The sequence below is a fragment of the Ambystoma mexicanum genome, chromosome 11 (genome assembly GCF_040938575.1).
Source record: "Ambystoma mexicanum isolate Mex_15411 chromosome 11, UKY_AmexF1_1, whole genome shotgun sequence".
Lineage (NCBI taxonomy): Eukaryota > Metazoa > Chordata > Amphibia > Caudata > Ambystomatidae > Ambystoma > Ambystoma mexicanum.
The window spans coordinates 99,414,257-99,429,997 of record NC_090934.1 but is presented as its reverse complement, the minus strand read 5'-3'; the positions used below and the strand labels follow the sequence as shown (position 1 = coordinate 99,429,997).

Sequence of the window (15,741 nt, the reverse complement as noted above, 5' to 3'; positions counted from 1 at the left end):
GTCTATATTCCTTCTTCATTTGTGTCTTTTCTAGATGCGTCATTTCTGCTTCGTATGATGTCACCAATCTTCTTTCTCATTCATTTTCATGCTTCTTCCGGGACTTTTTCCAGAAGACCATTACTTCTTAGTGAATACATATGAGGTTCTCTCAATCGATACCTTGTCTCAAGAATTCTTTGCGGTATAGACATCCTCACTGGTAATGCGCATGTCGCCATTTCCAGTTCCCAACATATAGGCAACATGGGGGAGGAGCTTCTGGTAGGGGTATTAGGCTCTTCCTCTACAGACCCGACACATGTTTCGCACTATGTGGCTGTGTACTTCGGTTACTGAGTAACAACATAGATTTGAGCAGTGAGGGCTCACGTGAAATAGGTGGCAGGGAGGTGCCCAGATGGCAGAGGATGGCAGGTCTAGTGAAGCCTGAGCACCCCCACGCAGGCAGCAGCTGGCGTTGTGGGGCATCTCCGATCCCATTTCCTTAGAGTACAGCAGCCCGCAAATATCCAGTGGTCCCTGCAAGGCTGGATTGTTTTGCTGTCCCTGCCTTACATGGGCAACTGGGAAGGATGGAGGAGGTACTGGAAGCACATTGGTGTAATGGGTGTGCTCCCACCCATATGTGGAAGACCAACAGAGACCTTCTTTGGATAGACAACTCCCTCTCCCTCTAGGACAAAGGCCTTTCTTCAGTTACACAATTAAAATGTTTTAATTAAATATGATACACAAAAAAGTGCATTGCATGCTAAATTAATTAGTCTTACATTTGTAAAGTTAATTAAAAGGAACATTTTTTTAAGTAATGCACAAACATTGAATTTCAATATACATTTTTTTCTATTTGCTCCCATCCATGCCTGCAATTGAAAGCTTTGCATGGTGCCACAGTGCTGGCCCCAGTGTACACACAGGAAGCAGGACTCAGGAGGAGGCACAGATTGACCTCTGTGTCTGCTTCCTGTCCTCCACATGTGGGCTGCATGGACACGAGAGAGAGAGAGAGAGAGAGAGAGAGAGAGAGAGAGAGAGAGAGAGAGAGAGAGAGAGAGAGAGAGAGAGAGAGAGAGAGAGAGAGAGAGAGAGAGAGAGAGAGAGAGAGAGAGAGAGAGAGAGAGAGAGAGAGAGAGAGAGAGAGAGAGAGAGAGAGAGAGAGAGAGAGAGAGAGAGAGAGAGAGAGAGAGAGAGAGAGAGAGAGAAAGAAAACACCATGTGAAAGTGGCCAAAGGAGCAGGGGGCAGATTGGGGAGGATCCATAGGTCACTCTCCAGCAGTACCCGTTGCTTGGCAGGGGGGAATCATACTGCCTCTGGGCAGTCCTTTTGGGTTAATGCCCAATCAGATCCCTTGATAAGGGCACCCACTCCACAACCGAGAGAGCCTGCAGTTCCCATTAAACAAATACCAAACTCTAGTATAAACAAAATATGCCTTCCATTTCATGGAAATCAATTCCATTGACAAGACCCTACTAACGTGTTGTAACACTTAAAAGGTTGTCGGAATGTCAATGAAGAAATTTCACAACGGAAAAGGGGCATTTCAAGAGTCACGGCATCCCTCTGACACAATGTGGCAAATCAGCGGCTCCCATGAGGTGGGGGCGGGGTGTTATCAAAGGACAAACAGAATCACAGTTGCATTGTCCCTCGCAAGAAAGTTTCTCTACTGAGAATACAATGTTGCAGTCCCCCCCCCCCACCCAGATCATTCACTAAACCACTGAGCGTAAAAGGTGCACCCTGTCTGCTTCCAATGCCCTTTTCACATACCAGAAAATCAGAAGCTCTCAGCAGAGCACAAGCAGTACAGGGAAGGAGCACAGAGGGAGTACTGACCAGCAAGATGGCGGTCAGTGACCAGCAAGATGGCGGCCAGGGCAGTTATAGACTTGGCCCCACCCTCCAAGCATAATGCCACTGACCTGCAAGATGGCGGCCAGTACAGTTATAGACTTAGCCCCACCCTCCAAGCGTAAAGCCACTGACCTGCAACATGGCGGCCAGGACAGTCATAGACTTAGCCCCACCCTCCAAGCATAATGCCACTGACCTGCAAGATGGTGGCCAGGACAGTTATAGACTTAGCCCCACCCTCCAAGCACAATGCCACTGCACTGACCTGCAAGATGGTGGCCAGGACAGTTATAGACTTAGCCCCACCCTCCAAGCACAATGTCACTGACCTGCAATATGGCGGCCTGGACAGTTATAGACTTAGCCCTACCCTCCAAGCACAATGCCACTGCACTGACCTGCAAGATGGTGGTCAGGGCATTTATAGACTTAGCTGCACCCTCCAAGCACAATGCCACTGACCTGCAAGATGGCGGCCAGGATAGTTATAGACTTAGCCCCACCCTCCAAGCACAATGCCACTGACCTGTAAGATGGCGGCCAGGACAGTTATAATCTTAGCCCCACCCTCCAAGCACAATGCCACTGCACTGACCTGCAAGATGGTGGCCAGGACAGTCATAGACCTAGCCCCACCCCCCAAGCACAATGCCACTGACCTGCAAGATAGCGGCCAGGACAGTTATAGACTTAGCCCTACCCTCCAAGCACAATGCCAATGCACTGACCTGCAAGATGGTGGCCAGGACAGTTATAGACTTAGCCCCACCCTCCAAGCACAATGCCACTGACCTGCAAGATGGCAGCCAGGACAGTTATAATCTTAGCCCCACCCTCCAAGCACAATGCCACTGACCTGCAAGATGGCGGACAGGACAGTTATAGACGTAGCCCCACCCTCCAAGCACAATGCCAATGCACTGACCTGCAAGATGGTGGCCAGGACAGTTATAGACTTAGCCCCACCCTCCAAGCACAATGCCACTGACCTGCAAGATGGCGGCCAGGACAGTTATAGACTTAGCCCCTCCCTCCAAGCACAATGCCACTGCACTGACCTGCAAGATGGCGGACAGGACAGTTATAGACTTAGCCCCACCCTCCAAGCATAATGCCACTGACCTGCAAGATGGCAGCCAGGACAGTTATAATCTTAGCCCCACCCTCCAAGCACAATGCCACTGACCTGCAAGATGGTGGCCAGGACAGTTATAGACTTAGCCCCACCCTCCAAGCACAATGCCACTGACCTGCAAGATGGCAGCCAGGACAGTTATAATCTTAGCCCCACCCTCCAAGCACAATGCCACTGACCTGCAAGATGGCGGCCAGGACAGTTATAGACTTAGCCCCACCCTCCAAGCGTAAAGCCACTGACCTGCAAGATGGCGGCCAGGACAGTCATAGACTTAGCCCCACCCTCCAAGCACAATGCCGTAGATCACCCCCACACTCCTTAATTCTCTGCCTTCCCTGAGCTTTTCTGGTTCTTTCCTTCAATGGTTCCAAAATAACCTATATGACCACACCTTTTTTATTTCCTAGGTCGGTAGATGGACCCCAACCTCCCTCTTCTTTATGGGGTTATCGCTGTTCTGTTCTTGGCCCTCTACATGTTTCTCTCTACAGTATTTCTCATGCCTTAGTCTCCACTGTTCCCGTTATGCTGACAATTCCCAAACCTTCATTTACGTTCCTTCCTGCACCGACTCTCTCCATTCTACACTCACCGCCTTTCTTCTCACTGTAGTATCCTAGATGCGGTCTCACTTTCTCCTTCTTAAGACATCTACAACTGAAGTTCTATTCTTGCACTCGCTCGCCCCCACATGTATTCCCTTCTGCTCTTTCCTCCCCCCCCCCTTTGCCTTCTCTGTCTCCCTCTGACTGTAGACTTGTGGCCACCCTTAACCCATCCCTCTGGTTGCTCCTTCTCACTTCTAATATTGTTCATGCTTTCAACTTTATAGTACCTGCACAGTTAAGTCTTTTCTCTCCCTCCGTGCGGCTAAACTGGTTATTTCTTCTCTCCTTCTTTCCCATCTAGATTAGAGTTCTGCTCTTCTGGTCAGTCTCTCAGGCTACCAGCTTGCTCCACTGGGCTCAATTACTTTATGGCTTCTCAATGTCTTAGTCTCTTCTTTCTTTTTCCTAGAACCCTTAGGAGTCTTCTCTTCTTTTTAATTTTCTTTCCATTGGTTTTAAATGTATCTTTGCACTTGCCTCTACCTATCCTTGCTTCTCCTGCCTCGATTTACTCTCCGTCCCGCACGCTGCACTCTCAAAACCACTTCCTTCTCATTGTTCCCAAACCCTGACTCTGCTCTTCGTCCTTACTGGCCCCTAAACACACAAATTCCTTACTTCTGTCTTTCAGATCTGCTTCTACTCTTTTACTATTTCATTCTTGTCCTGAAGCATATTTTCTTTCCTCTTTATCATGTTTACTTCGCAGGTCTGGTATTCCATTATCCTTGTTGATATTTGTGTATAATTTTATTTACGTATTGTACAGTGCTTTGGTGAAAGTGCTATATAAATGAATAACTACAAATGCAAATACTTATAGGAGCACAGGGCGATATTGACATATATTACAAAACAAGCATGAAAATGCCTTCCTACAGTGGGAATATTTAAATTCTTAAACATAGCTACCATGAGTATAATCTTAGAGTAGTACTACTAGCATAAATTGGCACAGCCAACATGGCAATGTTTTCTTACAGTGGCAATTCAGGCATTATTGGGTAAGTCAACGTGAGTTTGTTCTTACACTGGCAATAGTGGTGTTAATGGGCACTCCCAACATGAGAGTGTTCTAAAAGTGGCACTACTGTCATTATTGGACATAGTCAAATGAGGGTGTTCTAAGAGTGGCTATACTGGACTATATTGGAAAATGTCTTCCTAAATTGGCACAATAGTTGCATGTGTTATGGGTACAGGCATCATGAAGCAGGTTTTACATTGACAGTGCTGGCATATATTGTGATTAATGGTATCCTGTAATATGTGTTGGAAAATTCGCCTGGGTACTCATGGAGATCTGATATCTATTGAACTATGTTTTCCTCAGCAGTACAGATTATAAATTGGATGGCTTTTTACCCAGTTTTTCACTTAAAGTGTGCTGTAAAAAGCACAATTTTAATCTATTGTTTTGAAAACATGTTCGAGATCAGAACTTCCCCGAACCTCCACTTTGTTATTTGTGGCTCCCACACTGTGGCTGGTCACCCATGCTCAGTAGTAGGAAATATATACATCCGTCCAGTAAACCATATATACATCCGTTCTACGCCACTCTGTTGTGTTCTAAAAGCTGCTGTTGAAAATACTGGCAATCTGTTTCCCTTTTTCTCTTTAGATTTGGTTATTAGGTGGTGCTAAAGCACCACCTATTAGCCGGAACTATTGCATTAGAGTACAGCTAAGGAGGAATGGCATATGAGGAGGGACACAAAGATTGTAGGTGTAATTTGGTTATTTACTCACCCATTGAAAGCCTGTTGCCATGCTAATCCCTATGGCCGTTCCCACCCACTTCCTGCCCCCCCCGCTCAAAACCCATCCTCCTGAGATCTCTTTCAGCTAATTTCATCACGCCTTTGCATCAAACTTTGTCCTCGAAGTGCCTGCTAGTGCCTTTTTCAAAGCAGTCTTTTGAGAGTTAATGACTTAATCAGCGCTGTAAACTTGTAACTGGTGTAATAAAAATATCTTGACCCTATCTGCCTTCAGCCACTGGATTTAAAAGCACTATGAACGCCCTTCACTGGAAGTCCTGTTATAAACAAGCACCAGCAAAGCCAACGGTTTTGGCTTATGTATAAGTATTATGCATTTGCCAGGGACTGCTATTATATACCTGGTAATCGCACCATTTTGCAGCTGCTACCATCGATGGCAGGTTAATACCACCACGTCATTGCCTGGGAAATACCTTTCCATGCCTACACAAAAGCCAAAACTGTTGCCCTTGACAATGCGTGTTAACATTGGGTAATTGCCCCACCATACCACCGGATCAAACCCTTTCCATCATTTCCTATATATATAGCAAATGGAAGACCTTTACAAATGTGGTATTCACAGTGCGGCACACTGATCTCAAATGTTCACTGAATGTGTGCCATCAGAAAAATCAAGGAACATGGCTTGTTAGGAGCTGTAGTGAATGCAAAATCTATGTTGTTACTTAAAAGCCAAAGTACAGAGCCCTGAGGAAGTGCATACACAATAGCATGAAACATGATTTGGCTCACCTTTTTATTCATTCATTTATCAGAATAAATAATGAGCTTTACTACAGTAATCAGTTTGGATATTTTAATTTCACATATTAAGTGCATTAAAGTTACTATACTCTGAAGTCCAACTATTAATAGATGGTGCGGAGACCAAAATGAATAATGAGGTCCCACCCTTTCAGGAAACAGTTAGTATGCATTTCAGGGTGTATTCATGGTATTTGCTTCTGATTTAAGAATTCGCAAACATAAACCACATACTCTCCTACCATATATATATATTGTTTTATTTTATTCAACAGGTCATTTGGTTTGCAAATCGAAAACCTTTAACCCTTCCCACCATTTACAAGTAGTCTCATCAAGTTCAGACCTCGTTGGTAACCAATTTCAGTCTTTTTGAGGCTTATAGTCCAAGGCCCTATACCTCTTCCGCGTTCCTTCTGGATCCGGGACCTCTAATTTCTTGAGCATTATGATTACCAACTTTACGAGGGCTATGTTGATTTTGGTTTTCCCTCCTTCGATCAATGTTCTCCACCAGTCATTCAGACTTCTGGTTGGATAACTTCTAAGAATGTCCCCTAAGCAATGCTCGCTTTCGTTCCTTAGGCCCAGACAGCTTAGGGTTATATTTAAGACTCGACTTGAGTGAGTTGGATGGCTTAGTATTTACCATGGTAGCAGTTGTCTTATTCGCAAGATCCCCCATGGATTACCCCATGTCTCCTGTCCACATACACACCCATTCCCCGCCTGTCGGTCCATCACCAGGAATGCATGATACGATGTCCTAATAACTCAAGGCTATCACTACACATTACCTCGACAGTCCTCTGATAAGCAACCTTCAGCTCCACATGTAATGAGGTAGAGCGGGCAATGGGCTTAAGACAATCTGTCAATTAAACAATCCACTCATTGGTCAGTTGCAGTGCCACTGCACCGTTCTCAGATGTATGTCACAGATGAAATGAGGCGAGGGAGAACCACCTTGACAACAATTAAAAAGGATGGTCAATTGTACAATAACATTGCGTGCATTTGTAGAGGGCGACCTTTACCCCCGGAGGGTATCTTGGCGTCATCGAGAGATAACAGGAGTGCATTTTCATTTAACTCCATGGTACTTATTTTAATATCAGGCTTCAAACTTGGGACCGTATGGTCAAACCCAGATCCTGCCGGGGCTGCATTAGTCCTCAACGCCACAGACCCAACTGAAGATTTACAGCCGCAGATACGTGGTCAAAGATATGACTATTCCAACAGAGATTCGAAAGATTTGTCATCTAAAAGCTAGAGGGGGAATACAGGAAGTGGTTCCATGAAGGCCCACCCTGATTCTGCCCAGTCCACAATTAAATGCATGGGAAGGACAGGTTCATACAGGCTGCTGTGTATGGGAAACAGATCATGACAGACAATTTTATTGAATTTAATCCTTTTTGTTCCTATAGTTTTGTTTTCGATGTATGTGTTTTTAGATATTTTGGGATTTGAATTCTTTGGTATTGAGATATTTTTGTTTGGCACCTCTGTTCCACACGGTCATGTACTCACCTCCTTCAGCACACCTGCTGTGCTTGTCAGTTCAGAAAGCTCACCTTTGAGGGACAACATCCAGAAATCCTGAGATAAGCATCACTTCCTGGTGACATAACATTCCCTAACTTACCATCTTTTCTAGCATGCCACCCAGCCACCACCATCACCCATATGCCCACCCTGGGGTTCTGATGGCTCCACTGTATCCTTTCACAGGACATATGTGTTGATGCCATTCTGGGCCCCTCCACTAGGGTGACAAAGCTGGGCCGAGGGGGTCTTTGCTCCCGGCTTACATGTTCAACCGTCTCTTTGTAAATGGTCCAGATGCCGCAGAGGGCAGGGAAGCTTCTGATCAGTCCTTGTGGGGGTTCAGCTGGCATCGAGGGGCGACTCTGACTGTGGGCGATTCGCTTATCTGTGATGTATGCAGTCTTTTTGCCTGGTGGGATTTCTAGTTATAAGTAGCTTTTTTAATTGTCCTGTGACCTGTTGAGGAGCATATGGAGCTCTGACCAAGTCACCATTGTGATTACAAAACTGACATTATACTCCTAAATCCATCCAGGACTGGTCCTGCTCATCTTTCAGGAGTATTCATGATAGGATAGCAATCGTTCTGCTACTAGTGCTCGTGTCTCGGGAGGATAGCTCAGGGGCAACGTGCTCGCCTTGGAAGCAAGCGACACGGAGCAACACAGGTTCGATCCCTGTGGTCGTGCTTAGAAAGCTCTGGGTAATAATCGCATTATAAATAACCAATTAAGCAATATACCCGAGCCTCAGGGGCATTACCGACTCAGGTAATGCCCTGGGGCCCATAGTTATAACAAAGGCCCCGGGGCACTACCAGACAGTAATGACCCCGCTGCGAGGGGCATATAGCTATTAGTACCCAGGCCCGCAAGATCTGCTGTGTTTCGGGACATAAAAAGAAAATGGCCACCGGGAAAGGGAAAACGGAGTCAGTTTTCCCTTTCCATGGTGGCCATCGGGAGCGGGCGCACTGGGAACAGTTCCCAGCTCGTCCGTTCCCGAAAGATGACAGAGAAGAAAGTAAGTGGGGTTGGGAGGGCGGAAGGAAGGAAGGGAGGGGAACAAATAAAATAAAAACGTACCTGGGTCCCTGGCGGTGGATGATGGAAGACTCCAGCCGCGTGGAGGCTCGGAGCGGGGGTGGCCCCGCTTCGAGCCTCCTCATTGGCTGAGGAGCAGCCACGCCCCCCCGCCAGGATTCAGTTATGGAATCCAGGGATTCCCGGCCAGGTATTGTCCCAGCAAGGGCCAATCAGAATGGTCCTTTCATTCTTATTGCGCCCTCGCCGGGTTCTAATTATAATTATGTGCAGAGTACATAATATAGAATTCCAATGGATACTTCTCACTTTTTTGTTTTTGGGGGGCTTGTTTCGGAGGGCGGCAGAACACACGTAATGCTGCAGAAACAGGAAAACAGGCTACCCCACCCTTCAACGCATTCACTGATAAAGCGTCACACCTTCCACGTGCAGGCATCAATCCAAATCTGCTCATGTACTAGAATGTCTGTTAAAAAACTGTTTATTTATTCACTTCTTTTAAAGAAAATATATATATATAAAAACAGGACTATATCACTTGGAAGACAAGCAACATATGTGCAAGCCTTCTTCTATCCTGGTCTCAATTCCTCAGCCATGGGGGGAAGTCTGCATGCCCTGAGATAATTTCACACCACAGGCCTTACATTTGACTATAGAGGGGATGTGGCTCTATGTCAAATATGCAATAAAATGACAAAGGACTCCTTTGGGAACAGACATCCACAATGTTTTATACTGACAAACCCCTTTCTTCTCTTATCACTGAATAAGAACCACAAGAAAAGCAATGTTAGCCAGGCCTCAACTAAACAAACGCCGGAAGATAGCTAAGCCTGTCATCAGGGGGGGTGGGGAGGGGTGGTCCTGATCGTTCATCTACGTTTGTGGTCAGGGCAAACATTAGTTGGCACTAGAACAGGGGTCTGCAACCTGCAGCCCTTCATATGCTTTGTACTACAGCTCCCATGATCCACCACCATTGATTATGCTAGCTAGAGCTGAAGGGAGATGTAGTACAAAATATCTGGCGAGCCAAACGCTGCACACCCCTGCACTAGAATTAAGACTATGCATTTATGGGTTTAGACAGTGGCGTCTTTGTCAAGAGAGCCGAAAACAAGGCATGGTTGGCTCCAAAAGATGAACAAAATGTGGACCTTTGTTTAATATTTGCAAAAGAAGATCGCACATTTCTTGTAGATGCCTCGACATGCTGTGGCTCGTTCAATTATTCTAGCAAAGAAGGATCGCTTTGGCATTAAAGAATTGCAAACAACAGCCTCTTTAAAGAACCTCTGCATTCTTCTTCTTACCTGGTGCTTTCACAGTCGATTTCCGAGTTGGATACTTCTCTAGGCTCTGCAAAAAATACAAATATTGGCTAACTTGTGTAAGAATGTAGCAGCACCACATCAGTATAGTAAAGGGGATATTGGGCCCGATTCTCAAAAATGTCAATTGGAGCCAATCAGATTCCTGTGAGCATCTCCGATTTGCACCTGCTACCTTACGCCGTATCCACAATGGCTACAACTCGTGCAATCTTGAGATGCCCTTGGGCAAACCTTTGAGAATTGCATTTGCATGCGGCCATCTCAGGGATGCCCCAGGCATCTCAGAATGTGATCTTATTAAGAAAGCAAAAGTACACACTATTTGGCATCAATTCGCTTAGAGAAAAAGTCAAAATTGATGAAGTGGAAGTGACAAAACCGCTGGAGGGAATTGGACCAATTAAGAAACAACTTGGGCATGAAGCATTGACTTAAATTCCGCGACAAGTTTGGGGTTATTCCATCCAGTAGTTTTATAAGTATTAGACAGGGAAGGGGGTGCACCCCTTCTCCCAAAAATATAGCTGTATCTCCCATGATGCTTTGCAGCAGAGAGGCTTTTCAAAAATGAGAAACCGTTATTTTGTTTTCACTCGTTTTCGTTCGATGCGAGCTATTACTGCAGTAATACCAGAGGACTGCAAAAACAAAAAAGTGCAAAGAAAAGCTATTTGGAGGAGGAAAAGGCATGGAATTGCACCCAGCTAGAGGTGGGGAGGTGGAAAGGGGACATCATGTGAAATTGGGGAGTTGGGGTTGGTCTGGGAAGCCAGTTACAGTTCAGACGTTTTTGCATTATAGGGGAATGTTGTGAGATTACTGCGGTAATAATGCAAGTCACGCTCGGAAACGAAAATGCGTCACACGAAGCAAAGAGAGAAAGGGAGTAATTGGGCAGGGCCAGGGAAGTAGAAAGCTACTGAGGTTTGTGGTGGCCGTAGGAAGAAGGAAGGAGGCACGTCTGTGAGGACTTTGCATTTTTTTGCGTTATTGGGGTATTTAGCACCAGATTACCGCAGTAATTATCAGGGGAATGAAAACGGAGGAAAAATAAATAAATGGGGGACATCTATTGTGATCACATCTACTAGGCAGAGGGAAATTGGTCTTTGTGCCAGTGGCACTCGTCAGTGGGCCCCAAAGAAAACTATTGGTGTAAATGGGCAGCGCACACAGTCAAAGGCCATAATGAGTGGGATTGAAAGAAACCTAGTTTATTAAAATATACAGTGGGCACTGCCAAAGGTTGTGCTCACTGGCCAGTACCAAAAGCCCCAGGGAAACCTATAGGAGTAACAGCTACAGATGCCATGTCCGAATGCCATGTTTAGTGGGCCCTAAAGCAACCCATCGGTGCAACGTTTACTTGCTCTTGAATAAACTATGGTAAAACAAAACCTTTGAAATTCATTTAAACAACTTTAATTAAGGGACAATTAAAGTGATCCTCGTGCCATGCTCCCCCCACTCCCCACAAGTTATTTTCCCCCTCCCTAACCCTCTCCCATCCCCCAACACTCGTTCTATCGCCTGATGCACTTTCATTCCCAATCATGATTTCTATCATAACTGTGGTAATCCGGCCCGATAAACTCGGGTATGCAAAAATGTTTGAGCTCTGAACTTGACCCTAGCCCCTCGCCCCCATCTCCCCAATTTCCCATGGTGTCCACTTGCACACCTCACCACCTCTAGCCTGGTGCCATTTCATCCTTTTTCCTCCTCCAAATGGTATTTCGTCCACTTTTCAGATAACCCTAGTTGCACCCATTATAATCGCAGATACCTCTCACATCAAGCAAAAAAAGGCATTATTTTAATTTCTGAAAAGCCTTGCAGATGCATTGTGGGACGCATATATAGCTATAATGTTTGGAGAAGGTGACACCGGCTTTGCTGTCAAATCGGAAATCGGAAGAACCCTGGACCACTTCTGGAAGTTTTATTAGCCTCGCTCAGCCACTCTGCTGCAAAACACCAAGACCAATATAAAAGTTTAAAGGCGCAGCAGGAACCCTGTTCTCTGTTGAATGATTTAGAAACTACTGGATGGATTTAGCCAAACCAGTCAAGGAAATTAAATCAATGTGTTGTGCCCAAATTACTTCTTATTTGGTCCAAATCTGCCAAGCGGTTTTAATACTACAGCTTTTTCAAAAACTGCACTTTTTCTCTATGGGAAAATGAATGGGAGCAGGATGAAAACTGCATTTTTATCTTTACTTAATAACGTTTTTCATTTTTTGAGGAATTGTTTGGGAGGGTCTTGTCAAACCCTTGGTTTAGAAAATGTCATCCAAATCCATCCAGCAAGTCAAAAGTTATTGGCCTCTCTCAGCCTCTCTGCTGCAAAACATCAAGACCGATATGAAGGTTTTAAGGTGCAGGAGGCACCCTGTTCATTGTCGAATAAAATGTTCTGGATGGATTTACTCCAAACCAGTCAAGGCCCTTTAAGTAAATGCTTTTCCCAAGTTGTTTCTTATTTGGTCCAAATATGCCCAGCTGTTTTCACACTACAGCTGTTACAAAACAGCACATTATCTCTATGGGAAATGAATGTGCTGAAATTGAGAAACTGTGATGTTTTGTTTTCATAGTAACATTTTCATTTTATAACGTATTGTTACCAAATTTACAGTTTCGAGGGATGGAAGATCCTTTACAAAGATTTTGTTTTTAGTATTTAATCCAAATCCATCTAGCAAGTCAAAAGGTATTAGCAATAGAATTTTGCGGAATAATTGCTGATTTTTCATTTCTTAAAAGCCTGTCAGCCTCTGCTGCAAAGCACCATGGGAGATATAGCTATAATTATGGGAGAAGGGGGAACCCCCTTCTAGGTCAAATATTTTCACAACTACTGGACAGAATAACCACAGACCCCTCTCAGAAATAGAGTCAATGCGTTGTGTCCAATTCATTTTTTGGATTTTCTATGTATCTCAATACTCACCTTAACTTTACAGATATAGATATGTAGATTTGAGCCTGTTTCAGAGTGATCATAATTCTGCCAGAGAAGAGAATGCACAGAGGTACAAAACTACCAGAAATCCCACAAGTGGGGAGGTTGAGGCAAGAACTTGGGTTGCCTGCTTAGCCATTGGACCACACCGTCATATTCAAATGCATTGTGGATAAATCGCTGCTCCATAACAAACAGACGGGTCAGTTTCCCACACACAAAATGGCGGCCCAGATGAGGATCTATGGTGGCCTGACATGAACACCTTTATAAATAACAGGAACTTACTCCTTGAGCGACCGGTGTTGGCAGCAGCATTACAAAGTTGTCAGGGAATAGTCCTGTTTTGCCGTTCAGCTCTCCTTCCCACCAGCCATCATCTTCCGTCTCCTGTAGGAGAAAGCCAAAACCATCAGGCAAAAGTTTCACAACAAGCCCACATAGCCACATTTGTATTTTTCCATTGATTTTATTTAAAAAATTTGGCCAGGGAGCTTCTACCATGCTGTATATTTCAGTGTTGCATCTTTACTCTAAGGTCATGCTTAAATTGAAAACCATTTACTAAGAGCAAGATTGGCGGATGGTTGTTGGTTGTAAGTCATGTATTGATGGTCAGTGCATCCTGTCTTGTGCTTCAGATCACACAGGTTTTGGTAGACATATTGCGAGACGGTTGCATAGTTCAACGGTTGGGTGCAGTTATAATGGGCCTTTCTCTACTGGTAACTGTCCATTAACTGAGCTGCAAAATGCGGCAAGCTTCTGAGACTCACTACACGTCAGTCACTGCGCCCAATTTCCGATGAACAAGAGGAAGTGTCCACCAGCAACATTGCAGTAGTTCGTACATTAGTCTGTAGGGAAACTGAATCTTGTGTAGAGCAAGAAACCGCTCGTCCTACTAGAAAAATAAGGAGAGGCATATCGCCTATACATAGGCAGGGAGATGGAAATACCCTCTTACTTGCAAGAGACATAACCATCTTTAACTGCCATGCAGGGAATTGACAGCCCATACTACTACTAGATAATCATTGGCAAAGCCAACACTTTGTCCTTTTGTGTAGGCATGGGAAAGACATTTGCCAAGCACCGCCACTATGGTTATACCTGGCCAAAAGATGACAGTAGCTGGAAAATGGTGCAATTACCTGCCCATATGATAGTAGTTCCTGGCAAATGTCTACTAACAGGCCAAAAGTGTTGGCCTTGTCAGTTCTTGTTTTTAACAGGACCTCAATGCAAGGAATAGCTATAAATCAGGTGGCTGAAAGCACACTTGTTTAAGACTGTTTTATTACACCAGTAGTGCCTTTACAAATGCAATTAACACATTGACTCTTAGCAGACTGCTTATAAATAACACAGGTGGGTCACAGTTTGAAGTTATTGGTTGATAGAGCTAGCTCTAAGAGATCAGAGAAGGGTGTGCTTTGGCCATAGATATTCACATGGCCATGGGCAGCCAATAGTAGGGAAAATACACAAGCTGTTTGTCACTCCCCATACACCATTTCCCTCCTAAAATACACAAGCTGTTTGTCACTCCCCATACACCACCTCCCTCCTAAAATACACAAGCTGTTTGTCTCTCCTCATACACCATCTCCCTCCTAGCTGTAATCCAATGAAATAGTTTCAGCTAATAGGTTGTGCTAAAACTAAAAAACAAAAACTACAACTTCCAGCATGCAAAATGCTATTGACTAAAAAGCCAGGGCTGGCTAAATGTAGTTATAGGGAAGTTGGGTTGTTGACCACTCTACCTTCTACTAGTGATTCAAGTAAGAGTTGGGAATTTAGGAAGGAGTGGGGCATCTACCAGAGAGTGCTGGTCAACATGTCTCGCCTATGCCTGGTGCAATGGCTTTTATCTTGGAATCCTTATGTCGTACGATATCACCAAGAGATCCACTTCAAATCTCACCTTCCTCAGGACCTGGATAACATCTCCAGCCTTCATGGAGAGCTCGTCGTTGTTGGCGGCCAAGTAGTCGAACATCACTTTACAGTGCTCCTTCGTAGCAGCTGGAAGACACAGTAAGGGGAACACAAGAAGACATGGATTTACTAGGGTCCTAGCGAGACACACACTATGATAACAATGGCCATTCATATGGCGCCCAATACAAAAAGAATGGCCTCTTGCCACATCTAATCTAACAATATAATAAAAGGACAGATGTATGTTTGTCCCTGGACGTTTCTCCAATGCAATCATAGCTTAGCCTGTTGTCACCACTAGAGGGAGCTGTTGCCTTAGGATATAGAGAGACAATGCCAAATTGCATAGCTCTGCCTGTTGTCACCACTAGAGGGAGCTGTTGGCTTAAGATAAATAGTGGTCCGACTGTGTCAATAAAAACCTGCACATTGGCCCGTGTGCGTGGGCCTGTACACTAGTACATAATAATCCCGATTCTATTGGTTTCATTACGAATAAGAATTGAAAAACTTTCAACAGTGGTAGGTAGATGTTTGCGTAGTGTGTACTTGGTAAAATAGAATGTAGAGATGCAGGTGGACGTATTATCCCTAACTCCCGCCCCCTCACCGCTGTCATACTTGAACAGCAGGAGAAGGGCCCTATATGGGACTCCACGTGTTATGCCTATACCGCATCCAGTGTACGAGAGACAATATGCACTCAGACAACCGTATCGAATGTACCCTTGCACTGAAGGAGTGGAA

At 44.9% G+C, this 15,741-nt stretch overlaps 1 protein-coding gene across 5 annotated transcripts in view; it reads right to left on the bottom strand.

The window, feature by feature from the left end:
• The window catches only part of SH3D21 (SH3 domain containing 21), a 208,521-nt gene that overhangs the window by 50,557 nt on the left and 142,223 nt on the right, over window positions 1-15,741 (bottom strand). For all 5 annotated transcript variants that reach the window (XM_069622626.1, XM_069622629.1, XM_069622628.1 and 2 more), the window contains exons 8-10: window positions 14,978-15,078; window positions 13,336-13,437; window positions 10,059-10,104 (exon numbers count right to left, since the gene is read on the bottom strand). In XM_069622626.1, the coding sequence (XP_069478727.1) occupies window positions 10,059-10,104; window positions 13,336-13,437; window positions 14,978-15,078 (249 nt within the window). The remainder of the gene's footprint in view (window positions 1-10,058; window positions 10,105-13,335; window positions 13,438-14,977; window positions 15,079-15,741) is intronic.